Below are 25,586 nucleotides of genomic sequence, written 5' to 3'. Positions count from 1 at the left end.
GCTATTCCCCATGAAGAGCGCAGGAAGAACCCCCTGAGACCCACTTTCTCACCTGCCCAGTCCACGCCCACAAGGCCATCTCCTCAGATGATCCCAACACGTCCCTGGCCTCAGGCCAAGAGGAAGCCTCATTTCACAGTCTAAGAAATGGAAGCCTCACAGGACACCGAGGTCTCCCCAAGACCAGCCACAAGTCTTTCTGCTGGCCTAGAGGGCTGGCCAGGAGGGAGTGAAGGGAATTGACCCTGGGGAGTGGGCAGGTGAGAGATGGGTGGCCAGGACAAGGGTGGCATTGCCCTCTGGGGGCAGGTGGAGCCGGGGCAGCTAAAAAATGGGGTGGCATCCCTAAAAAACAGACGAGGACACAGCAGCCAGGAGGGCTCCCTGGCCCAGGGGCATTTGCACAAAAGTCTGAGCCGACGGCCAGCACTGGAGGCTTTATTGGTTCTGTCTAGTCATTTCTCTGGGATTGTTGGGGCTGACAGCTTAAAATGGATTTTCACCAATAATGGATTCTCTTTCTCTTTTCCTGGCGGCACTGAGCTGCAACACAAAAGAGAGTCACTTGGGCCCCAGAGGGTGGTTGAAGGAGAGGGGTGAGCCCAGAGGCCCCTCTGAAGAGGTCGCTGGGGGTAAGGGGTCTTCTGCTGCTGCCCCCGTCTGGGCAGCTGAGGTTACATTCTGTGTCCATTCACTACCAGAAAGCAAGGTGTACTGGAGAGCCCTGCACCCTCATTCTCCCCTCAAGAAAAGTGTCCTGGGCCCCAGGGTTGGGGCCAACAGGCTTTCAACAGGGCAGACCCCAGCCTGAGCATTCCCAACCTTGGTGAGGCCCGACCCCCAGGGTGGAAAGCCGCCTAATGCCAGTGTGGTCCTTCCCATTTTGAACCCAGGCCCCTTTGCCCACCCTCCTTGGTCCCCAGGCCCCCTCCAGCCCTCGCCTTGGCTCTGCGCCTCAGTCCACTGGAACCTCGTTCCAACAGCCTTTATGAGGTCACTGAGGTGGAGGCGTCACAGCCCACCACATCCTGCTCCCAGGCCCTCATTCCACTGTTCCCCACCCCTACCCGGCTGTGTGAGGACCCCTGCCACGTTCTAGCACAGCCCCTCTATGGGAGCTGCGGGGCTGGCCTCACTCACTCTTCCTTGCCTCCCTGCAGCAGAGGGGACGTGGCTGGTGGCTGGAGAAGCTGCATTTGCCCTTTGATGGTGGCCCTCTTGATCCCCGGCTTGCTGAAGTCAAAGTAAGATTGAGCGAAGTTCTTGTCTTCCTGACTCCAAGATTTCAGTGGTGCTCTGGCTACGCGTGGTTTCTCTGGCAGGGTCTCTGAGTGATTTTCTGGCTCTCGCTCCTCCACAGTGGTCAGGAGGGGCTCTGTGGAAGGCTCCAGAGCCTCCTGGGGTGGAGTTTTCATCATGTGTTCCAAACTGGGCAGGTCCATCCTGCTGGAGGAGGCCATGGCCAGGGAAGATGCAAAGGTGATTAGCTCTGTCAGGTCAATGGGTGGCGGGAGATCTGAGGACAGGAGGGGGCTTGGCGCCTGGGAGCTTGTGGCTGGAGGAGCTGAGTGGGCATCAGGGATCTGGAGCTGCTCCTTGGAGCACAGGGCGTTGGTGGGGATGGCCTCCCGGAGCGGGGATCTGATGGGCTGGCCTGTGCTGTCATTGTTGAGCTGCATGTTGATGGCCCGCTGCAGGCTGTGCTCTGAGGCCTGGATGAGCTTGTTTGCCCAGAAGAGGTGCTTGGAGGTCTGCGCACTGATGGAGTGATGGCAGGCAGACACGTGGTTCTTCTCCGTGAAACTCCGGCAGTTTGAATTCAGACTCCACGGTCTGAAGATCTGTGGCTTGGGCAGCCCCATGTTGGAGTGGACGGACTCTACCTTGCATACCAGCTGCATGAGTTCTTCGAAGTCAGACTCCTTGTTCGAGTTGGCTTCCGTGTCCAGCTCAGCTTCAAGCTTGAGGGCTGGGTATAGCTCTGACTCCAGTAAAGCCGGCACCTGTCCGATCTCCAGTTCTGGGTCTGGGTCTGGGTCTGGGTCTGGGTCCGGGTCCAGGTCCACTTTGAGTTGAGGCTTCTGCTCTAGCATGTCTGCCTCCAGCTGAAATGTTTCAACTCAAAGCTGAGGAGGCAGGAGCGGGAGGTCCTGCCCCTGAGGCCCTCCCTGGCACTGAGTCCCTGCCCCACCCCTGCCCTGGGTCCTGCTCTCTTCCCCCCGCCCCCTAACCCCATGCCTGCCTCCTCTCAGAGACCTGCCTGGTGAGGGGGGGTGTGTGTGGGTGTACCCACACCGGCCTGGTACTAGGGTCCCAGGATTGTCAAGGGTAGGGGCTGGTGGGGACTTAGGGAAGAGCCCTGCCGCTTGCCTACCACCTCCCTGTAAGAGGACACTCCCATTTTTACCTCCTGTTCCTCTTGTATCTGGTGTTGACTTAAGTCATCTCTAAGACAGAAGAAGACAGAGTGGGTGATGGAGATCTGTGGGGTGGGTGGTGGCTTCAGTGGGAAGGGGGTTTCTGGGGCCCTCAAAGCCCTCTGCCTTGTAACAGAAGCTGGCACGATGCACCTCCCCCCGACCACCCCGCCACCAGCTCATCCATTCCCCTGCTGTCCCACTCCACTGCCACCAGGAAGTCTGCAGTTGTATTCTGAAACTTTAGTGAGTTTAGGAAGCTCCTTGCCAACTCATGCCCCACCCCCAAAGAGGAATCCAGTTGGTTGGAGGTAAGGCCCAGGAATCTCATTTTTATCAAGCATTGCAGGTGAGCTGGGGCAACTCACTTCGAGGATTAGTGCCCAGAACACTAGTCCCCAGCAGGGGAGCCCCAGAGCAATGTCCTCCCACCCACCTGCCCACTCTTTCTTCAAGTGCCTGCCCACCCCCGCCTTGAGCAGCTCTGTCCTCAGCAAGCCAGGCAGCTCTGAGGGGTCGGGTCCTATCCTGTCCCTGGGTGTGCCCCACCACCCCTCAGTCTTCCTCTCATGCCAGGGGCTGAGGGCATAAACAGAAGTGGGAGGATAGACGCCCCACACCCTCCCCAGCCTTTTGGCCTGGACACTGGCCCCGGGGAGGTTTTGGAAATGGCAGAAGGGAGGGAGATCCTAGGCTGGGGGATCCTAGGCTGGGGGTGAGGTCGGAGGTCCTGGAGGGCTCGGGGGAGGCCCTACGTTGATTGAGGATGGTTCTCACCGCATCTCTGCAACCTCCACTGACCCTTTGCCGCAGCATGGAAATCCATGGGTACCTGACGGGAAAGGAGATGAGGGCAGGGAGCTGCAGGGTAGAGGACAGTCCCGGAGGGATTCCGGAGCCAGCCACCTCTTCCTGCCCTTCTTTTCTCTCTTCCCGGCTGCTATTCCCCCTCACCGTCCTGTCCCGCTCTCCTTGTTCCCGAGCCGGTCGCCATTCCTATCCTCCAGTCCTGCTCCCTCCACTCTCCGTCTGTGCCTTGCCTCCTCGGAGGCTCCCGGTTCCATCTCCATCCCCCAAAACCGTGACTGCTAACAGTACCCCGAACATGACAGAGCGCTTCCATAGCCTGGTCACTTTACCTGCTTTATCTCACTGATTCAACACAAAAAATTAGGACAGGTCCATTTGCCCAAGGTCCCCCAGCTGATCATAGCTGAAGTGATGACTTGAATGCAGGCTTGACTCAGGAAACTCTTAACTCCCTGCCCCCACCGGCTACTCCCAGAACCCTGTAACTGCGTGGAGTCCCAATAACGCCCCATGTGAACCTCCCCCATCTCCCCATTCCTGCTCCTCTGCCGGCTTCCTCTCCCGTCTCTGGGTCATCCATCACTGACTCCAGGCCAAGGCCTGCACCCCAGGTGTGTGATCTGAGGTGGTGCTAGCACCTATCTGACGATTTATGAGCTCAGATCACCCTCTGCAGGGGAGACTGACTCCTTGGGAACGTCTGCAACCCCAAACCCCTCCCTGGAGGCTTGTATCTTTTACTGCAGAAGCTGTTTCTTCACCCTGTGGGGGTGGGAAGCACCAGGCTGCCCTGTTCTCTGCTACCCAGGGCCATGCATAGGGGTTGATGGTGGGGCCATCATGACAACCCTGCCATCATGCAAGGTGGGTCCCCATCAGCCTGGGGTATGGCAGGAAGTGACAGCCCTGGCTCTGGCTGGGAAGAATCGCTCCCAGGATCATACTGGAAGGATGAGAATGTACTGCGGTCTCTTCCTAGAGATGTAGTGGCTGGAGGGAGGGGTCCTTGCATGGCTGGTCCTGGGATTGGGACCATCTGCTTCAGCCTGGTCTTGGAGGATGTATCAGCAGAGTGGCCGGCTCAATGATCTCTTCAGAACCCTCCACCTCCTTGACCACTATGCTTCCCTGGCTTCCTCACGTGTCTCTCTTCTCCCTCTCCAACTCCCCCTGTCCCAGGTCCTGCTGTTCCCCCAGGCTTCTGACCTCAGGGCCTTTGCTCCCTTTACAGAATTTCCCTGGGCAGTTTAATCAACACCCACAGCCTCAACCCCTCCATAAACGGCAGCTGGGTATGGACAGGAGAAGAAATTACTGTTGTGTGAGCCTCTTAACAGCACTGGGGGCTGGGAGAAAAAGTCAGACATTGACTCAGCTTGGGACCTTGTTGCCTGACTTGAGAATGTTCTATTAGGGATTCAAGTGATATTCTGCAGTATATGAAATAATTGAAATAATTTTTTTTTGAGGCAGGGTCTCACTCTGTCACCCACGCTGGAGTGCAGTGGTGTGATCTCGGCTCACTGTAACCTCCGCCTCCTGAGATCAAGCGATTCTCCTGACTCAGCCTCCTGAGCAGCTGGGATTATAGGCATGCGCCACGACGCCCAGCTCACTTTTTGTATTTTTAGTAGAGATGGGGTTTCACCATTTTGGCCAGGCTGATCTCAAACTCCTGCCCTCAAATGATCTGCCTGCCTCGGCCTCCCAAAGTGCTGGGATTACAGGCATGAGCCACCGTGCCTGGCCGAAATAATTTCAATTTCCAGTGGTTTGTTGCTAGTACACAGAAATATATCCATCTTTTGTATCCTGCAACTATACTAAAATCTTATTTGTTCTCATAGCTTTTTTTTTTCTTTTAGATTCTATCGGATTTTCTACATAGACAATAATGTGTGTGAGTCAAGACACTTTTACTTCTTCCTTCCCAATCTGGTTCCTCTTATTTCCTTTACTTGCCTAATTGCACTGGGGACAATCTCCATACAATGTTGAGTAGGAGTGCGTGTGTACATCCTCGCTTCGTTCTGAGCTTAGGGGAAAGTGTTTAGCCTTTCACCATTAAGGATGATGCTAGCTGTAGGTTTCTTCATGATGCCTTTCATTAGCTTGGGCATCTTTGTGAAGTTTCCTCTCTTAGATTGCTTAGTTTTAATTAGGAATGGATGCTGGATTTTGCCTAATGCTTTTTCTGCATTTATTGAGATGATCATATGGTTTTTCTTTAATATGATATTATATATGTTATACATAACATACGTTATAATACATTAACATATGAGTAATTTTATATTATTTGGGTGATAATTCTTTTATATTTTTATATTCTGTTTATGGTAAAATACTTTGTTTTTTTTTGAGACAGGGTCTCACTCTGTTGCCCAGGCTGGAGTTCAGTGGCGCAATTTCAGCAACCTCAACCTCCCTGTCTCAAGTGATCCTCCCACCTCACCTCTGGAGTAGCTGGGACTACACGTGTTCACCGCCACCCCCAGCTAATTTTTATATTTTTTGTAGAGATGGGTCTTGTTATATTGCCCAGGCTGGTCTTGAACTCCTGGGCTCAAGCTATCCACCTGCCTTGGCCTCCCAAAGTGCTAGATTATAGGTGTGAGCCACCATGCCCAGCTATAAATTTATTTTTTAAAATGTTAAATCAGCCTTGCGTTACTGGGATAAACCTCATTTGGTTGTGATATATTACCCTTTTTCTATGTTGTTGAATCTGATTGGCTTTTTTTCAGAATTTTCACATGCATATTCATGAGGGATATCGGTGTACAATTTTCTTTTCTTGTAATGTCTTTGTTAGGTTTTGATAGGGAGGATGGCTTCGGCCCGGGAGGCAGACGTTGCAGTGAGCCGAGATGGTGCCATTGCACTCCAGCCTGGGTGACAGAGCAAGACTGTGTCTCAAAAAAAAAAAAAAAAAAAAAAAGGAGATGAGGTCTCGCTATGTTGCCCAGGCTGGTCTCAAACTCCTGAGCTCAAGCGATCTTCCCATCTTGGCCTCCCAAAGTGTTGGGATTACAGGCGTGAGCCACCATGCCTGGCCTAATTTCTTACCTCAAATTCATACCTCGTATGTCCAGACTCTTAAGTGTGGCTGCCACGGTTCTGCCTGTCTGACCCCTGTCTCCCTTTCTAGTCTGTCATCTCTCCATACCCCACTCTCCTCGCCCTATTCATCCTTCATCCTTTCACCCAAATGAGAAACCTGGGTCATTTGTGACTCCTCCTCACTCCGCAGCTCCTGCCCTCCTACTCCTGATGCTGTCCTCATCTCCCAGTACTAGAGCCAACACACACCCATGACTTCCTACCCTTTGGCACTTGGTGCTGAGTGCTTTGCACATTCAGTCTTCATACCTACCCTATGCCCAGTTGGCCACGGCTCTCCTCTCACAGATGAGGAAACGTGTATGAGGTCACACAGCTATTAAGAGCAGCACACGACCCAAAGGCAGGTCTGGCTGGCTCCAAACTCTGGGATGCTACTCACTGCACTGTCTTAAATCTCTTTAGTCTTCCAGTGGGACCACTGCAACTATGTCCCCCTCCAACCTGGATTTTCAATGACCTCAGAGTGAGCCTGCTACATCTCACTTGTCTCCGGTTACCCCCAGACTCCATGTGGCCTCTTGGTCTGATCTCTACCTTCATTTTTCATCTCTTGGCATCCAGCTTCCTGTCCCTCACCCTAAGCCGAAGCTACCCCCAGAGTACGGCAGGCCTTTCTGCACCCAGTGCCTTTGCAAATGCTATTTCTTATACCTGGAAAGCCTTCTTCTGGCAAAGTCCTACTCATGCCTGAAAGCCCAGTTCAAATAATCAGTGTAATCCTCTCCATGACAGACCTGGCTGTCTAATCTACGTTTTACCTTACAGGCGTGAGCCACTGCACCTGACCTCTGGTTAATTTTTTTTTTTTTTTGACAGGGTCTTGCTCTGTGGCCCAGGCTGGAGTGGCAGCATCATAGCTCACTGCAACTCCTGGGCTCCAGTGAGCCTCCCAGCTCAGCCTCCCAAGTAGCTGGGACTACAGGCTCATGCCGCCACACCTGTCTAATTTTAAACATTTCCCGTAGAGGACAAAGTCTCGCTATGTTGCCTAGGCTGGTCTTGAACTCCTGGCCTCATGTGATCCTCCCACCTCTGCCTCCCGAAGTGTTGGGATTGCAGGCGTTGAGCCATCATGCCCACCTAATTTTTGACCATTTTTAATGCTGGCCCATGCCCTTCTGGGAGAGAGGATCCCCAAAAGAAAGCCACCATTTCAGTGGGGGATCTGACGCCCCTATGGGAAGGGGAGACACAGGGCACTGGGGGCAAACATCTTTGCTCATTGGTTCAGAGAAGAGTACAAGGCATCAACGAAGCGCTCCATAAAAATCTGCTGAAGACTGCCGCTCCTCCCTGCAAAGCCTCAAGCATCAAGGAGGGACAACTGGATGTGATTTTTTGGATCTGCAGTTCAGGATAATTCATGAGTCGTTTCCTGTGCACAAGGCCATTGCTCCTTCTGTGGTCTCAGAACCCCTTCAAGAACCACTGACTCTGCAGTCCCTACTCCAAGGCGCGCATGCGTGTCCGTGAGAGCACACGGGTGTGCACCGCGCAGGGGCTGAGGCTGGGAGCCGTAGTCAGGGGCAGCGGGTGGGCTTTGGCGGCGGGTCGACCTGCCTTTCAGGTTCCGGGGGTTTGGGAGCAGGGGAACCGGCCCTGGGCGGATTCCTGACCGCCCCCTTCGCGCCCCTCCCCCTCTTACTTTCGCTTTCCCCGCCTGCCCCAACCCTCGCCCCCGGGCGCTCGGCCGCTCCCACCTGTCACCCCCATGCAGACCGAGGCTCTGTCCTGGAGGCGGGGAGCGGGCTGGTGGATGCTGCCTCTCCGCCTCCAGTGTGCTCTTTGGCTGAGGGACTGGTGGGCGCTGGAAATATTAGAGGCGCCGGTGCCTGTGATGTCGCCGCCTCTGTGACGTCCCCGCCGCGACCCCACAGGCAGGGAGCCGCATTTACGTTTCGGGCGGGCGGACGCGGGACGGCCCGAGTGAGGTGTCCTCCGAAGGCTGCGGGCCCGAAGCCAGAACTCCTTCCTCTCCGAAGACCTCGGGGGTGGGGCTCGCGCTTCCGCAGCGGGCCTAGAGCGAGAAGCAGGCGGCAGGTAAGCCTGGCTGTGCTGGACCGGACTTGCACCCGCTCTGCACGCCAGGGGCTCAGGGCTGCCGCCCTTTTCGTGGTCCCAGGGCCCTTCCAAGAACCGGCTAAACCAAACCAAGCCGCTCGCACACACACTTGTGCACACAGGGAGTGTGGAGCCAGATTCGATAAGGCACCCCGTGTGCCCCAGCTCCGTGACCGAGGAACTCAGCACCCCGTGTGCCCCAGCTCCGTGACCGAGGAACTCAGCACCCCGTGTGCCCCAGCTCCGTGACCGAGGAACTCAGCACCCCGTGTGCCCCAGCTCCGTGACCGAGGAACTCAGCACCCGTGTGCCCCAGCTCCGTGACCGAGGAACTCAGCCCACAAAGGCATCCCTGGCCCCATGCAGGGCTCAGGAGGCAGCGGAAAGGGTTAAGAGTCCAGGCCTCAAGGACAGGAGGGGAGGGTGGAGGGCCTGTGGTGTGCATCCAGCATCCCTGGCTGGTCAGGGCCCAGAACCCATCCCTATTTCCCTTCTGGTGGTAGGGGGCTGCCTGGCTTGGGCAGTGGCACAAAGCATGCAGGCTTTGCTGTCCTCCTCCTCCACCCCTCAGCCTGGCATATTTTGGCGAGGGACTTCCCTGATGCCACCGGGCAAGGCATCTTGCCTAACTGGTCTGAATGACTAGCCCAGAGTTGGGACTAGAAGCAGCCACTGGGAGGAGTGGTGGGAAAGCAGCCCCACTCAAGGGCTGAAACAGTCCTTGTCCAAAACAAGGGGGACTTGAAAAGATCTCAGCAAGAAGGCAAAGAGAGGCAGTTGTTAGGGTCGTGAGGTTCAGCAGGCCGGCAGGCAAGAGAGAGGACACCGATGGCCTGGAAACATTTGTCATCACCCCGAACTTTATTGCTTACAAAGAGTTCTCTACAACCCAGACTCTGCAGTACCAAGGCTGCAGTTCTTTATGTGCTGGGGGCCGGGGCTCTCTCCCCGGGAGCAGTCTGGCTCAATGTGGACAGCTGGACAAAGGCTGTCTTGGCAAGATGTGGGAATGAGCTTCTCCCAAGGAGTCTCGGCGTCCCCTGCCCCAGGAGGTTGAGGCTAGCAGACACCCCCTGACGATTCACAGCTGATTTAATGCTACGTGAGTCCTGAGTAGCTCCCCTGGGAGAAGAGGCTAAGCTGGGGCAATGGGGAAGGGGGTGCTATTCTTAGAGAAATCTGGAAGAGGTTTGAGGAGTCACATGCATGTGGACAGCTCAAGACTGTGTCCCTTCACCCCATCTCCTGGCTTGCTATGCTCCTACAGAGTCACTGCCCTGCCCTGCCAGAGGGCAGCCATGAAAGTGCTTTGAGGTCATCAGAGTGCAAAGTGCCGTCGGCAGTACCCTCTGGCCAGGGGCAGGGCAGGGTGAGTGTCAGTGTGATGCTGAGCTGTGCTCTGGGGAACCAGCACGCTGGACACTGATAGTGGGGCTGGGGCGCTGGAGCGTCTCTGTCTGCTGCTTTCCTTAGCACTGATCATGTCCATCCACAGACTGTTCCTGTCAGGCATATCCTGCATCACCCTTCACCTTTACAGATGAGGGAACTGAGTGCCAGCGAGTCTGGGGCAGTGCTGGGCCTGAAGGGGCTCGGGGCCTGCTGCTCTGGGGAAGAGTGGTAGCCAGCAGCAAAGGGGCACATGTCTGGGGACTGAGAACCACTTCACTTACACACCTTCTTTGGTCCTTGGCTGAACCAGAGGTCAACTCAGGACCTGTGCTGCAACAACCTGAAAAGTGTGGTGTATTCTACCAGGGAGCCTTCCCAGGGTCAGACATTCTTTTCCCCTACACCCAAAAGGGGTGAGCTGGCCAGGTGAGGCCAGGCAAGGGGTTTAGAGGGTCCCCTTAACCTACGGGCGGGCATACCTGCTGACCTGGTTCTGCACTGAACCTGAGTGTGGGCCCTTACACACTTGACACTCTCACACCAGCCTGGAGGGTGAGGGGCCGAGGCGCTTGCCCACCCCTTCTGACCCAGGCTGGAAGCTGCTCTCCCCTGTCTGCCAGCAAATGGTCACTGATCCAAGCGGGTCAGGCCAACTCGACTGGAGCAGGGCAGAGAAGATCCTGTTTGTTTCCCGAGGTAACTCCTGCCGTCCTCCTCTGTCTCTTCACGTGGCGGAGTGTTTTCTCAGCAGGGTGGGGCAGGACTCAGGTGTGAAATCCTGGGAGGCATTCTGCTTGCCCCCACCTTGCTGCTGCCAGGCCCTGGTCCCACTGCTGAGCCGGGGGCTGGCAGATCCCTGGGAGCGGCTGAGCCTCTGTTTCAGGGCAGCATCGTGCACCGAGCAGGAAGGCTGCTTCCGGCAGTGTGGAGCCGGCGGTGGAGGGCAGGGTTAGGGCCTGTTCTCCAGCTGGCCATGCTTGACCCTCCAGCTCCAGGCGAAGCTGCCATCAGGGGCCAGTGTGCACTGCAGGTCGATGCCCGAGTCTGGCACCTCCATGTCGTAGCGAACAGGCTGCCCGTCTTTGGTCACCAAGCTGAAGGCTGCAGCTGGGATCTAAGGGTGGAGCAAACCAGTGGGCTGAGATCATGGCATAGGGCTCAAGCCATGTAGAAAGGTAAAGACATCTCCCTCCAGCCAGACCGGCAGCCCTAAGGGCACTGCCTGTCTGTCATTCCACGGGACTCAGAGAATCCCACCCGGCCCAAGTGTAGGTCTGGAGGACCTCTTCGTCACCACTGCCAGCCTTGCTTTGAGGCCCTGGGGAATGCTTTGAGGTCCTGGGGGATGTTGAAGGCCAATACCAAGTATTCCCTAGAGTGCCATTCTACTTCTTTGAAAGCTTTCCTCCTGGAGGGTGGGGCCAGCTGCACTGGCCTCTGGGACTCTGCCCGTCAGAGTGTACTTGCCCCCCTTACCTGGCTGCTGATGCCAGTGGCGATGTCTCCCACTTTGACCCGGTGGAACTCCCGGATGTGCAGGTGTTCACCATTAAGAGACTGTATTTGGACTTTCACACCTAGAAAGTGGACAAGGTGATAGTCAGGAGAGCGGCTGCTGGCTCCCCAAGGACCAGGGTCCTGGCAGGGGCTGGGGGAACGTTTTTGTTAAAAGTCACTCTGCCCTATGTAGGGGGGAGCAGGTCTGGCTGTGATGGAGCAGCAGAGATAAAATTTAGGCTGGTCTAAGCACAGCTGCATTTTTTTTGTTTTTGAGACAGAGTCTCACTGTGTCTCCCTGGCTGGAGTGCAGTGGCGTGATCTCAGCTCACTGCAACCTTTACCTCCCGGGTTCAAATGATTCTCCTGCCTCAGCCTCTCAAGTAGCTGGGATTACAGGCATGCGCCACTATACCCAGCTAATTTTTGTATTTTTAGTAGAGATGGGGTTTCACCATGTTGGCCAGGCTGGTCTTGAACCCCTGACCTCATGTAATCCACCTGCCTTGGCCTCCCTAAGTGCTGGGATTACAGGTGTGGGCCACCACACCCGGTCACAACGCTGCATTTTATAAGAAAAAAAAAAATCAGGCTGGAACAGCCCTCATATTATATACACCTGCTAGTTCTTCCTGGCCGTTGGCACCTGGGATTTGGCCTGTGCATTGCTAAGAGCTGGGGCTGGCTCCTATGGGGAAGTAGTATTTCAACTTGGATGCAAAGCAGAAAGGAACTGAACACAAGGATTCTTAAATTAGATTATGGGCAATTTAGATTGTTCCCTGAGTTGAAGTGGCCTTTGGCCAGCCATGGGGCCCTGATGCCATGAGTCACACTTGCCCTGGAGAGGGCCAGGGAACTCCGAGCTGATGATGCCCTTGTTATAGCAAAGCCACATCATAACCTATGCAATCAAGCTTGAAAACGAAGGAATTTTATGTTGTCTTTCTCATCTGATCTCAAATCCCAGAGGGGGATTCCTTTTGCTGAGTTTTTGATTAAAATACTCATGGGTCCTGTTCCTTTTCCCTTTAGAAGAGATTAATTGCTCATTTTCCTGACTCCAGGTCAAGAGACTGCTCTCCTCCCCAAGCTAGGGGAACCTTCTGGGACTCCATCAACTGCCAATGAGGGGATAATGGTCCCTCACTGCCCCATCAGGAAAGGCTCGTGGGTGATCGGGACCTTTGCTTGAAACCCAACTTACTGGCCAGGAACCTCCAGCTCTGGGACCAGGCGCCTTCCTCCCTCCCACTGTGCCAGGGGAGGGGAGACAAAATCCCTCAATGGCTGTCTAGCTCCAGGCAGATCAGCTGCCACGGGGACTGCTGAGCAGGTGGGAATTGGACTGTACCATTGAAATAGCTTGGGGTGTCGGTGGGCCGCCCCCGGGCCAGCACCATGTTCCAGCTGGAGCTTCGAGCCTCGGCCTGGCTGCTCCAGGAGTGTACACCTGAGCTCAGGGTGTCCCGCGAGCTTTGAGAGGCCTTTGATGGGTTCTGAAACAACAGGATTGGGTACGGACTCAGGGCCCTGGGCTCCGGGATCCATCTCCGGCTTGGGTCTCATTTGGGGAAAAGGGGCACTGCTCATGCCCTCAGCTGGAGGAGGGTAAGGGTTGCCTCCATGGGGGACCAAGGCCTGCCTCCCCATTATCTCTGGTGGCAAAACACATTCCCTAATCCCAGAAGGGTAGATTCCCATGGTTTCTCTGACTCTGTACCATGACCACCTCCCCCAACCTAGTGAGGACCCCCACCAGAAGGAAGGGGTGACCCCCATCACCCTCCCTTTACCCACTACTTGCACAGTGTCCATTCATTAGCTGGACGCAAAGCTACTTGCTCTGTGCCAGGGCCGGGAGAACCACACCCCTGGAGCCATGGCTCCGGGGCCATAACCGACTCACCTTCTCACTGTCATCCGACAGGGAGAGGCTGTCGATGCTGAGGCACGAGAGAATTTGCTCCTGCTCCTCCAGAGAAAATGGCTGGGACAGGCTGTTGAGGAATAATTCTGCAGGGAAAAGTGGAAGATGGCTGTGAAAGACTGGGAGGAGGCTGGCTGTGTTTTCAGGGGTTCTTCCTGCAGTCGGTAGAAGCTGAGCTGCTGGGGAAGGGGCTGGAAGAAAGCCCACACCGCAGGTAAAGAGAAACACCGGCCTCCGCGGGTGGCCCAGGGCCAGTGCTCAGGGCCCCACTGCAGCCACGGCTGCCCGTACCTATTTCCAGCTGCTGCAGTTCCTGCTCCGGGAAGGTTGCTTTCCGCTCTGGTGAGCTGGGGTTTCTGGCAGGGGCTGGCTCCAGGGAGGACAGAGGTAAGGGTTCCCACATCCCAGACTCCTCCTTGCTCAAAGTCAAGGGAGGAGACTTGTTTGGCTCTGGGGGCTCTGGTGGGAGAGGAGGCTGGAGCTTAGGGGCTCTGCCTGTTGTCTCCTCAGCTGGCCGGGGCCCTGGGGCCCTTGGCGAAAGCTCTCTCGGCTGAGCATGGAGGGTCTGGTGATAATTGGCTTGATTTGGCGGTGGATGTCTTGGTTCTTTATATTCTCCCCTCCAAGGGCTCTTCAGACCTCCCACTAGAAAACAGAGAGTACAATGGTGAGGGGAAGCGTTCTGTGCACAGACAGCGGTCCAGGCAGGAGCAGCCTCTCCTGAGTGCAGAAGGGCTACAGGCAAACAAAGGGGAGGACACTGCCCCGGGCCACCATGGGAGGTGGCTCCAGAGGGCAGCATGGTGGTCTCCACAGGAGACTTCCTCAATAAAATGGTCCCAATATGACAGGGATAGGACTGGATTTCTGTCTTTGATTCTGTTTTTCTTCTAGGTATCAGTAGCAAATTCAAAAACTACAGAATCAGCTCCAGAGGACTTTGTTAACAAGAAAGAGAAGATTGAAAACAGCCCTGGGGCTACACCAACTCAAGAGCTCCCAGGCAAAGTGGCATCCTGGACCCACCATCTCTCCTACCCCATCCTCAGTCAGTACTTCCCCAGGCACCGTTTGTTCTGGCATGGGGCGAGTTCAGCCCTGGGACCACCCTCATCCTTATAACTACCAGCTGTCTTTGGTGAGGTGCAAGATCTCTCTGGTTTTCTTTATTTCATTTTCATTCCTATAATCACAGCCTTTTTGTGCCCATCCCTCAGGTGACATTCTATTATGTTTGATGTGTCATTTTTGATTTGGTTGTGTCCTTGCAAAATGTGCGTTGTTTTATTTATCAATTTTTTTTATTTTTATTTTTTTAAAGAGATGAGGTCTCATCATGTTGCCCAGGCTGGACTCCAACTTCTGGGCTCAAGCGATCCTTCCACCTCAATCTTCTGAGTGGCTGGGACTACAGATGTGCGCCACCATACCTGGCTATTGATCAATTTTTAGTTTACCCAACAGGCACTATGTTCTGGGTCCCATTCTGTGTCGGGTTCTCTCTTCACTCGGCACCATGGCTTTAGGATCCATCCATGCTGCTCTGTGAACACCGAGTTGCTTTAACTGCTTGGTGCTCCACGCGGCATCCCCTTTTGTGTCTCTGTCCTCCCAGTGAGGGACCCCATCGTACCCTACTCCCCTCCCACAAAGGAAGCTATAGTGCGCGTCCTCAGGCATGTCCCCATATGGATCTGCTGGCATTCCTTTGTCAGTGCACCCAGGGGTAGAAGTCCTTGGTCTCGGTCTGCAGACGTCTGCCTGAGTGCAGCCAGGTGCCCCCCAGAGTGGGTAGCCTTGTCCACATGCCCATCAGCAGCACCTGAGGGGTCCCAACAGCCCTACATCCCACCAACTTTCTGCTTTTTTCCAGTCAAATGGCTCTTGAGTGTTACCTGGCTTTATTTATTTATTTATTTTTTGAGTCAGGGTCTCTGTTGCCCAGGCTGGAGTGCAGTGGTACAATCATGGCTCACTGCAGCCTCGACCTTCCAGGCTCAAACAATCCTCTCACCTCCTGAGTAGCTAGGACTACACGCATGTGCCACCATGCCTGGCTAATTTTTAAATTTTTTTTGCAGAGAAAGGGTCTTGCTATGTTGCCCAGGCTGATCTTGAACTCCTGGCCTCAAGCGATCCTCCTGCCCCAGCCTCCCAAAGTGCTGGGATTACAGGTGTGAGCCACTGCTCCCGGCCTGTCTTTATTTTGTATTCTTGGATTCCTAGTGAGTTTGAGCCCCCTCTATACATCATAACCCTTGTGATACTAGTAAACATATATTTTATCTTTAACCCCATTTCTGGCACAGAACTCCTAAAAGCCTTACTCTCCAAAATGATCTCTTTCTGTGTACTAATGGATTGACTGAAGGCTGGCAGCCCCTAGGTAGCTTCAGGATGGGGGCTGGTCATCAGAGAGACATAGGCAGGATTAGAGGGTTGGGACTTTCATCCCATCATCCCACGTACTGGGAGGGAAGGGGGCTAAAGGTTAAGCTGTTCGCCAATGGCCAGTGATTTATCCAATCATGCCTACGTAATGAAGCCTACACAAAAACCCAAGAAGACCGGCTTCAGAGAACTTCTGGTAGCTGGGCACATGGAGGTTCCTGGAGGGTGCCAAGCCCTGGAAGCTCTGTGCTCCCTCCCACACACCTTGCCCTATGCATCTCTTCATTTGTATCCTTTGTAATATCCTTTCTAATAAACTGGTAAATGTAAGGAAGTGTTTCTCTGAGTTCTGTGAGCCACTCCAGCAAATTAATTGATCCCAAGGAGGGGGTCATGGGGTCCCTGACTTATAGCCAGTTGGTCAGAAGCACAGGTAAACACGTGGGCCTGAGACTGGCATGGGTAGGGGATGCAGTCTTGGGGATCGAGCCCTCCTGCTGTGGCATCTGACGCTACCTCCAGGTAGATAGTGTTGAAACAGAACTGAATTAGAAGACACCAAGCTAGTGTCTGCTGCAGAACTGATTGCTGGCTTGGTGGGGTGGAAATCCCCACACATGTGGTCACAGGAGTCTTCTGGGTTGATTGTAGTTGAGTGGGAGAATGGAAAAAGCACTTCGAGTTTGCGTGTGAGTTTTCTCTTTCCCATCTCCTGAGCGCTGCCTCTGCGTCAAGGCGTGGCACTGTCGCAATCTCCCAACAACCCTGAGGCTGCTGCACCCCCATAATCCAGAGGGGGAAGCTAAGGCTCTGAGGGGTGCCTTGCTCTGGACCTGCGCCCACCTGCCTCCTCTGTCCACCTCTGTTTTCTGCCTCCCGGGTCAGCCAGCGTGGGGCTCTTCTTACCTTGCTGTAGTGCCCGGTTCACCTTCCCTCCCAGCTCTGCTGCAGACACGCGGTGGATGGGCTCTTTCCTCAGCCCCTCTTGGATGGCCTGGGCTGTGAGAGGGGCGCAGGAGGGTGGGATCTCCCTCACAGGCGGAGGCTCGCTGGCAATCTGGGGGGCAAAAAACAACAGGTGAGGCCTGCCTTCCCTCATTTCCTGATACCCGGCTGTTATTGCTCTTTGCGCAACTCCCGCCGGCCCCTGTTCCCGCTGTGCTGGGGTCCACCACAAGGAATGGAGGGGTCTGGGCTACAGTGAGGGCACTTTTCCCAGGAAAGGGACAAATGGAGCCAGTAAAACAGGCCAGAGCCAGGCAGCAAGACGCCCACAGCCTCCAGGCCCGGCCTGTTAGGAGGCAGGTGGATGGGGCCCAGGGTATGGACAGAAGAGAGTTCTCACCTGCCATGAACTTGGTGAGCCTCCGCAGCTGGATCTCCCCTTGTACCCCCAGATTTGGGTGGCAAGTATTTGAATTAGGATCCCACATGGATGACCAGGCCTCCCCTTGCTCCATCTGCCACCGCAGAGCAGCCCCTCAAGCCTGCGGCCTGGGCCCCAGGGCCCTGCAGCTCCCCCTGTTGGCCATGCCGGGTGCCGTCACCGACCTTGAGGCAGAGCGGCCCTCGGAAGAACTGAGTCCAGGGGTGGCAGCCGTTGAGCATGTGCAGCATCATACAGCAGCTGCTCCAGACGTCCACCTTGGCGTCGCAGCGCCTGCCCAGCACCACCTCCGGAGCCATGTGGGTCTCTGTGCCAGGGATGTAGTCCCCTGAGAAGGGGGATGAGACATAAAGTCACCTGGAATGCTGATGGGCAGGAGCCTAGGCAATGGCCACCCTGGTTAATCCCTGGGGTATCTTACATTTGTCACTGTTAAAGTACTTTTTATTTTATTATCTTTTTAGTTTTTTGAGATGGAGTCTTGCTCTGTCACCTAGGCTGGAGTACAATGGCACGATCTTGGCTCACTGCAACCTCCACTTCCCGGGTTCAAGAGATTCTCCTGCCTCAGCCTCCCGAGTAGCTGGAATTACAGGCATGAGCCACCATGCCCAGCTAATTTTTATATTTTTGTAGAGATGGGGTTTCACCCACGTTGGCCAGGCTGGTCTTGAACTCCTGACCTCAGGTGATCCACCCACCTCGGCCTCCCAAACTGCTGAGATTACAGGCATGAGCCACTGTGCCCGGCCATGTTAAAATACTTTAAATATAGAAATAAAGTCTCCAAGTCAGACTTGTAGGGAGGAGCTAGGCGGGGACTCTGCTGGGAACTTGTACAAAGTAACAGAGCATCCATGATGTGGACTCTGCCCTTTGGACCAAACCCTTAAAGTGTTTTTTAAAAATGGGGCAGGGGCTAGACATTACAAATTAGGTTGTAGAAGGCTAGTAAGTAATACTAGTAAGTAATACTTCTTACTAGTAAGAAATACTAGTAAGTGAAATTTAAAAATTATAATAGAAAACTTATATGCGTAAAAGACTGAAAGGATAGATGGCAGATGTGAACAGTGGTTTTTTTCCTGGTGATTTGTATTTGTAATTTTTGCTTAGCTCTACTTTCTTCAAAAGATATTAGAAAATAGGGTCAGGCAGTGGCTCATGCCTGTAATCCCAGCACTTTGGGAGACTGAGGTGGGAGGAATGCTTAAATCCAGGAATTTAAGACCAGCCTGGGCAACATACTGAGACCCCATGTGTATCTACAAAAAACATAAAAATTGAGCCGGACATGGTGGTACATGCCTGTGGTCCCAGCTACTCAGGAGGCTGAGGTGGGAGGATCGCTTGAACCAAGGAGCTTGAGGCTGCAGTGAGCTATGAGTGAGCTACTGCACTCCAGCCTGGGTGACAGAGCAAGACTCTGTCTCTAAAAAATAAAAGTTAAAAAAAATCAGAAAAGATACATTTTTTTTTTGTAACAAGAAAAAGCCCACTACAGTTATTTTAAAAGGGCTTAAAACAACACGGGTGGAGGTCAAGTGTCCACATTCAATTTACATCTTCAGAATTGCCAACATAGTCCTTTAACAACACACAATCATATACTTCCAAAGATTCTTTTTCCGTTGGTCAAAATGAAATCATTTTATCCTTAATGCTATACATGAAAAACGCAGGGCACAAAATTGTGTTATAATGGCCCTAACTAGGCACAGGGAAAACAACAGCCTGGAAGGAGTTATTTAAAATATTCATGATTCGGCCGGGCACGGAGACTCATGCCTGTAATTCCAGCACTTTGGGAGGCTGAGTGGGGCGGATCACCTAAGGTCTGGAGTTTGAGACTGGCCTGGCCAATATGGCAAAACCCCGTCTCTACTAAAAATACAAAAATTAGCTGGGCATGGTGGAAGGCGCCTGTAATCCCAGCTACTCAGGAGGCTGAGGCAGGAGAATTACTTGAACCCGGGAGACGGAGGTTGCAGTGAGCTGAGATTGTGCCACTGCATTCCAGCCTGGGTGACAGAGTGAGACTCTGTCTCAACGAAAACAACAAAAAAATTTGTGATTCTCTCTCTGGGTAAGAGGCATGGTGAAAATTCTGTTCTCTGCCTCTTTTATATGCTTAACTCTACTTCACAGTGGGCATGGATTATTTCAATAATCAGAGGAGTTAAAGAAAGATATTTCACTGACTTTAGAGCCCAGGCCCCTTGGTCAGCCTGCCCACTGTGCTTCCAGCCAACCGTGCTCAGAGGCGCAGGAGAGCTGGGGTCACAGGCTGGCAGTGCACTCCCCTGCAAAGGCCAGACAAGAGGTGGGAGCCACGGGGCCTCCAAGGCAGAAGGCCTGGGACCTACGGAGAGTCAACCAGCCTTTCCCTTCTCTTCCCTGTGTACAGGAGCATCGACAATGAGCACCTGACATCTATTATCACATTTACGCGTAACAAAGAAACCCCTGATAATCATCCAGGCTGGTTGCGGGGCTTAAACACACAGGTGGACCTAAGTGTTCACACCTCAATTCCCATTCTGGAAAGCATGGAAGGCATTTGGCGAATGAATGCTTTGGGGAGCACGGCAGTTGGTGGGGGGCCTTACCTGTGAGCAAGGACTTCCCCAGGCCATCAGGTTGAAGACACACAGCATGGCCAAAGTCACAGAGGGCTGCATGGCTCCCATCGCTGGACAGGAGCACGTTGTCAGCTGCCAGGCCGCCCCGGGGAGGAAGAGGAACAGGTGAGTCATGCCGGGTCCCAGCCCACCCTGGCTCGGTTTGGCCTGCCCTCCAGTGACGTAATTTTCTGGCTGACCCTACGTGGCAGCTGCTGCTTCTGATTAGTTTCATTAATCGTGGAGGAAGGGAGGAGGATATCAATTCAGGCTAGAGGTAGGCAGGATCTCTGAGGGCAAAGGGACAGGAGCAGGGTTTACTCGGGAACGCTGCCACTCTGCTCGCCTGCGCCGACCCCGTACCAGGGGTCACCAGTGGGTGGGAGCTTGACCTTCGGTTCTCTGTGGCCACCATCTACCAGAAACTACAGTGCTTGGCTAAGGGGTTGGAGAACATCATTCCCCTTCCTACAGGCACAGTCCTGTCAGCCTGACTCAGGGCCTGCTACTGGAGATGACCAGGCTAGCCCAGAACTGAGAGGAGATCAGACAGGATGGTGTGAGAGAAGTGCCTGCTGGGGATCAGGGCCGTGGGGCCTGGGCCTTACCTTTGACGTCCCCATGCAGAATCCTTCGTGAGTGGAGGTATTCCAGACCCTCCAGGGCCTGGCCCAGGTAGTACAGGGCCCGGTCCTCTGGGAGACAGCCCTGCTCCTTGACCAGCTGGCCCAGGGAGCCACCTAGGAGACCAAAGGCCAGGCTATACATGGGACTTGCCCGAGCCTCCATGCCAGCCAAGGGCAAGAGCACAGGGCAGGCAGTGGAAAGCAGGGTCACAGGGTCAAGAGGTTAACAATGGATAGATCAGTGACCAAGGCCAACTTGGGCAAGACTCAGGGGGGAACTCTTGGCCCTGAATTTGGAGAAAGAGTGGGACCTGGCTCCTTACCTTCCAGCAGCTCCATGAAGATGTTGACCCAAGGCCCTTCTCTCACAGCTCCATACAAAGGGACAATTCTGGGTGAGGTCAATCCTGCACATGCCATCAGCTCCTCTGCCCGAAATACTTCCAGCCGCACCTGCAAGGGCCCAGAGGCAGCTGTTAAGACAGGGAGAGGGGACCAGAGCTGGGTCCCTGGCATCCTGTCAGCACCCTAGTGCTCCACACACAGAGGCTGCTGCTGTTTCCAGTGGTGATGCAGGGGCCTGGGGGGCCTGCTGGACCCTCAGAGGCTAAATTGTGTATCCCGTGCCCTTGGTATCAGGAGCAACTTCTTGTACTTAATTAAAGTTCTGGAGTGCTGCCTGTGTGCAAAAACAGCCACATAAAAACTACATCCGCACCGGGCGCGGTGGCTCATGCCTATAATCCCAGCACTTTGGGAGGCCGAGGCGGGTGGATCACGAGGTTAGGAGAGCGAGACCATCCTGGCTAACACAGTGAAAGCCCGTCTCTACTAAAAAATACAAAAAAATTAGCTGGGCGTGGTGGCGGGCGCCTGTAGTCCCAGCTACTCGGGAGGCTGAGGCAGGAGAATGGTGTGAACCCAGGAGGCGGAGCTTGCAGTGAGCTGAGATTGCGCCAGTGCACTCCAGCCTGGGCAACAGAGTGAGACTCCGTCTCAAAAAAAAAAAATTAAAAAAACAAAACAAAACACTACATTCCAGCCGGGCACGGTGGCTCATGGCTGTAATCTCAGCACTTTGGGAGGCTGAGGCGGGTGGATCAAGGAGATCGAGGTCGGGAGATCAAGACCATCCTGGCCAACATGGCGAAACCCTGTCTCTACTAAAAATACAAAAATTAGCTGGGTGTGGTGGCACGTGGCTGTAATCCCAGCTACTTGGGAGGCTGAGGCAGGAGAATCACTTGAACCTGGGAGTCAGAGGTTGCAATGAGCCAAGGTCGCAATAAGCCGAGGTCGCACCACTGCGCTCCAGTCTGGCGACAGAGTGAGACTCCATCTCAAAAAAAAAAAAACAAAAAAAACCCCACATTCGTCATCCTGGCTGCTGGCATGCTGTCCGCCCTCAAATCTGCCAAACGCAGAACATTTTTTCCTCCAGCTAAATGTCTGGGCAATTTCTAGGATGTGGGACCTTTTGCTTACCAACATCCATGTCTACTCTCAGAAGCTGGGTTTTTGACTTATCTGACTGTCAAGAACCAAGATTTGGACTCCATCGGGTGCATTTTTTTTTCTTTTCTTTTCTTTTGAGACAGAGGTCTCGCTCTGTCGCCCAGGCTGGAGTACAGTGACGTGATCTCTATTCATTGCAACCTCTGCCTCCCGGGTTCAAGCGATTCTCCTGCCTCAGCCTCCCGAGTAGCTGGGACTACAAGTGTGCGCCACCAGGCCTGGATAATTTTTGTATTTTTTAGTAGAGACGGGGTTTCACCATGCTGGCCAGGCTGGTCTCAAACTCCTAACCTTGTGATTTGCCTGCGTCGGCCTCCCGAAGTGCTAGGATTACAGGCGTGAGCCACCATGCCCAGCCTCAACACTTTTCTTTCCCGGAGGACTAAAACATCCACATAGACAGAGCAGTGTTTATTCTGTTTGCAGCTGTCTCCCAGCATCTGGGAACTTAAGGAGGCTTCTGAGGAGGGGTTTGGCCAAGGCCACTCCCACTGCCAAATGGCAGGTCCGGGATCATCCACTCCTTTCTGCAGGGACCAGCAACTTGGTGGGAGGAAATAGGCCTTGGATATAAACATCTTGGGCTTAGATCCTGGCTCCGCCTTTTAAAACAAGGCAGCAGACTTCCCATCCACTTATTTCCACATGGAAACAGCAGGGACGGTGGTATCTGCTCCTGGGTAGAGCAAGGATTTGGAAGGATGGTAACTGACACCAGGCCTGGCAACCAGTGGGCACTCAGGAAGTGCTAGCTCCCCAGTTCCTCCAGCTCACATCAGAGAAGCTGATACTTAGACTGACACTTAGACCTTTTTTTTTTTTTTTGAGACAGACTCTCGCTGTGTCGCCCAGGCTGGAGTGCAGTGGCGCAATCTCAGCTAATTACAACCTCCGCCTCCTGGGTTCAAGCAATTCTCCTGCCTCAGCCTCCCCAGTAGCTGGGATTACAGGCACCTGCCACTATGCACAGCTAATTTTTCATATTTTTAGTAGAGGCAGGGTTTCACCATGTTGGTCAGGCTGGTCTTAAACTCCTGACCTCAGGTGATCCGCCTACCTTGGCCTCCCAAAGTGCTGGGATTACAGGCGTGAGCCACTGCGCACGGCCTCTTAGACTTCTTTTTTTTTTTTTTTTTTTTTTTGAGACAGAGTCTCGCTCTGTCACCAGGCTGGAGTGCAGTGGTGTGATATCTCAGCTAACTGCAACCTCTGCCTCCTGGGTTCAAGCGATTCTTGTGCCTCAGCCTCCTGAGTAGCTGGGATTACAGGCACGTGCCACCACACCCAGCTAATTTTTGTATTTTTAGTAGAGACAGGGTTTCACCACGTTGACCAGGCTGGTCTTGAACTCCTGGCCTCATGATCCGCCCACCTCAGCCTCCCAAAGTGCTGGGATTACAGGCGTGAGCCACTGCGCACGGCCTCTTAGGCTTCTTCTTTTTTTTTTTTTTAATTTTATTTATTATTATACTTTAAGTTTTAGGGTACATGTGCACAATGTGCAGGGTTGTTACATATGTATACATGTGCCATGTTGGTGTGCTGCACCCATTAACTTGTCATTTAGCATTAGGTATATCTCCTAATGCTATTCCTCCCCCCTCCCCCCTTAATAGACTTGTCCTCCTTCCTGGCTGCTGATGGTTCTCAAGTAAGCCTTGAGTAGCATCGCCAGGGGGCGCTGGCAGTAACAGAACCAGCTTGGAAGCGATCTCCACAGACTTGCTGACTTGGCAAACAGCTCCGACACTGTGGGGTTTTTGGACTTTTGCCTATCAGTGGAAAATGTCGCCCTTCTGGTTCCCTAATATCTGGTTTGGTTAATCACCTCCCATGAACTTTGACTCTGCCAGTGTTTCCAGCTCTAAAAAGCCTCTGAACCTGAGTTGGAACTAATTCAACAACAGGACTTGTTAGCAAATGTCTTCAGCCTAACCACCCCCAAACTGAGCTGAGGCACCCCGGGGCACTGCAGATAACTCAGAAGGGCGCCAAATGGATATCTGACATTTGAGGGAAACGGCCACCGCAGTATCTGCAGGACACCGCGTGAACTACTCGCTCGAGACAGTTCAGCTTCAAAGTACGATCACGCACGTGACATTCCCTTTGATAATGTATCTCTATGAAGCTATGTTTTTGCAGGTCACTGTGATTAAAAGTACTTCAAGGAGAAAATGTGGGATATGAAGGTGGTGGTGTCCTATCTGATTTCAGGGGTTGAGATGTGCAACAAGGCATACATCCCGTTAATAATCTGGCGGTTTGGAAATGGAAGGACCCTTTTTCTTTCAACTTATGTCACGCTTTTCAAATGGCTACTAAGTTGTTAGGATAAAGACTTATTATTCGACCTCATTGCTTCATAAACAGAACTGTTGGGTATTTGTTTTGGCCTGGGTTGCCCTGAAACAATGACTGAGATATTAACAGGGCTGTGATCCAAAAGAGTTGGGGAAACTTGGCTTTAACTTTGCAGAAATCTGTAAGTCCTCTTAGAGTGTCCCGTCCATGCTAAAAATATTTCCAACCACCCAGACCAAAGAGGTGGGAGGAGATACTTCAAAATACAAGGTGCTTTAGAAGTCGGTGCCAGAGGAGAAAGCAGCCCAGCCTTCCAGGCCAAGCTGGCTGCCCGTCTGGCCACCCCTCCTCTCTGAACTTCCGCGTTCCTCATCCATAAAATGAGGGGGCTGGACTGCGATGAGGATATTCATGAGAACTAAGATCTAATGCCCACTTATCATTTCCCAGGCACCGGTAAAGCCCTTTCTAAGCATTAGTTATTCAGATCTTACAATAGCCTGTAAGCTGGTGGGATCATTATCCCCATTTTATAGATGAAGAAGCTGAAGCCTGGGCAAGTAATTTGCCCAGGGTCACTGGGTATAAGAGATCACAGCAGGGCTTTTACTCGGGCAAGCCTGACTCCAGAGCTGCCAGCTACTCTGCCTCCTGAAGGCCTTTCCATGCTGAACTTTTTTTTTTTTTTTTGAGACAAGGTCTCCCTTGGTTGGCCAGGCTGGAGTGCAGTGGCACAATCACAGCTCACTGCAGCCTCGACCTTCCCGGGCTCAAGCGATCCTCCCATCTCAGCCTCCCAAGTAGCTGAGACTATAGGTGCCATGCCCAGCTAATTTTTGTATTTTTTGTAGAGATGGGGTTTCGCCATATTGCCCAGGCTAGTCTTGAACTCCTAGGCTCAAGTGATTCTCCCACCTCGGCCTCCAACATGTTGAGATTACAAGTGTGAGCCACTGTGCCTGGCATCCATGCTAATGTTTTAAAATACATTTAGGACTGAGCATCCCCAGGTGGAAGCACTGTCAGCAATGAGCCTACTGCCTGATACAGAAGCCACTTCCTTCCCCTCAATTGCCTGCACGCTGGACACTGGGGATCACTTTTTCCTCCTTGAACTTCCCTCTTGTTTTCTTGTATTCTTTTTTTTGAAATGGAGTTTCGCTCTTGTTGCCCAGGCTGGAGTGCAATGGCGTGATCTCGGCTCACCGCAACCTCCGCCTCCTGGGTTCAAGCGATTCTCCTGCTTCAGCCTCCTAAGTAGCTGAGATTACAGGCATGCGCCACCATGCCCGGCTTTTTGTATTTTTAATAGAGATGGGGTTTCTCCATGTTGGTCAGGCTGGTCTCGAACTCCCGACCTCAGGTGATTCACCTGCCTCGGCCTCTCAAAGTGCTGGGATTACAGGCGTGAGCCACCACACCCAGCCTTCTTTGGTATTCTTTTTTTTTTTGAGACAGAGTCTCATTCTGTCGCCCAGGCTGGAGTGCAGTGGCATGATCTTGGCTCAC

The 25,586-nt window shown here is 53.4% G+C and overlaps 2 protein-coding genes and 1 long non-coding RNA gene across 7 annotated transcripts in view; 1 reads left to right on the top strand and 2 right to left on the bottom strand.

Annotated features, from left to right (window-relative positions):
• Positions 1-422: 422 nt before the first annotated feature.
• SPATA32 (spermatogenesis associated 32) lies at positions 423-8,171 on the bottom strand. 3 transcript variants are annotated; one of them, XM_055387865.2, is made up of 6 exons: positions 8,054-8,117; positions 5,935-6,118; positions 3,195-3,249; positions 2,408-2,447; positions 1,141-2,105; positions 423-543 (listed from the first exon to the last, which is right to left on the bottom strand). In XM_055387865.2, the coding sequence occupies exons 3-6, from the start codon at positions 3,197-3,199 to the stop codon at positions 456-458; spliced, it is 1,098 nt and encodes a 365-aa protein (XP_055243840.1). In that variant the 5' UTR covers positions 3,200-3,249; positions 5,935-6,118; positions 8,054-8,117; the 3' UTR covers positions 423-455. The 3 variants fall into 3 exon arrangements, with proteins under 3 accessions (XP_055243840.1, XP_018883276.3, XP_018883278.3); XM_019027731.4 differs by lacking the exon at positions 5,935-6,118 and having other exon boundaries at positions 8,054-8,171; XM_019027733.3 differs by lacking the exons at positions 5,935-6,118; positions 8,054-8,117 and having other exon boundaries at positions 1,141-2,126.
• A 1,085-nt stretch (positions 8,172-9,256) lies between these two features.
• MAP3K14 (mitogen-activated protein kinase kinase kinase 14) overlaps positions 9,257-25,586 on the bottom strand; it is a 53,888-nt gene continuing 37,558 nt past the window's right edge. The window contains exons 7-16 of the mRNA XM_019027730.4: positions 20,582-20,711; positions 20,241-20,372; positions 19,621-19,725; positions 17,176-17,339; positions 16,531-16,681; positions 13,525-13,878; positions 13,213-13,319; positions 12,658-12,802; positions 11,283-11,383; positions 9,257-10,920 (exon numbers count right to left, since the gene is read on the bottom strand). Of these exons, the coding sequence (XP_018883275.1) occupies positions 10,756-10,920; positions 11,283-11,383; positions 12,658-12,802; positions 13,213-13,319; positions 13,525-13,878; positions 16,531-16,681; positions 17,176-17,339; positions 19,621-19,725; positions 20,241-20,372; positions 20,582-20,711 (1,554 nt within the window). The 3' untranslated portion in view covers positions 9,257-10,755. The remainder of the gene's footprint in view (positions 10,921-11,282; positions 11,384-12,657; positions 12,803-13,212; positions 13,320-13,524; positions 13,879-16,530; positions 16,682-17,175; positions 17,340-19,620; positions 19,726-20,240; positions 20,373-20,581; positions 20,712-25,586) is intronic.
• On the top strand, positions 10,129-15,954 carry LOC109026986 (uncharacterized). 3 transcript variants are annotated; one of them, XR_010133796.1, is made up of 5 exons: positions 10,129-10,232; positions 12,371-12,639; positions 13,234-13,447; positions 14,128-14,371; positions 14,555-15,954. It is a non-coding gene; the product is annotated as an uncharacterized lncRNA (long non-coding RNA). The 3 variants fall into 3 exon arrangements; XR_002006079.3 differs by having other exon boundaries at positions 14,128-15,954; XR_008680096.1 differs by having other exon boundaries at positions 12,371-13,447; positions 13,535-15,954.

This window comes from Gorilla gorilla, chromosome 4, assembly GCF_029281585.2.
Source record: "Gorilla gorilla gorilla isolate KB3781 chromosome 4, NHGRI_mGorGor1-v2.1_pri, whole genome shotgun sequence".
Classification (NCBI taxonomy): Eukaryota; Metazoa; Chordata; class Mammalia; order Primates; family Hominidae; genus Gorilla; species Gorilla gorilla.
The sequence above is the reverse complement of the archived record's forward strand: the minus strand, read 5'-3'. Positions and strand labels throughout refer to the sequence as shown.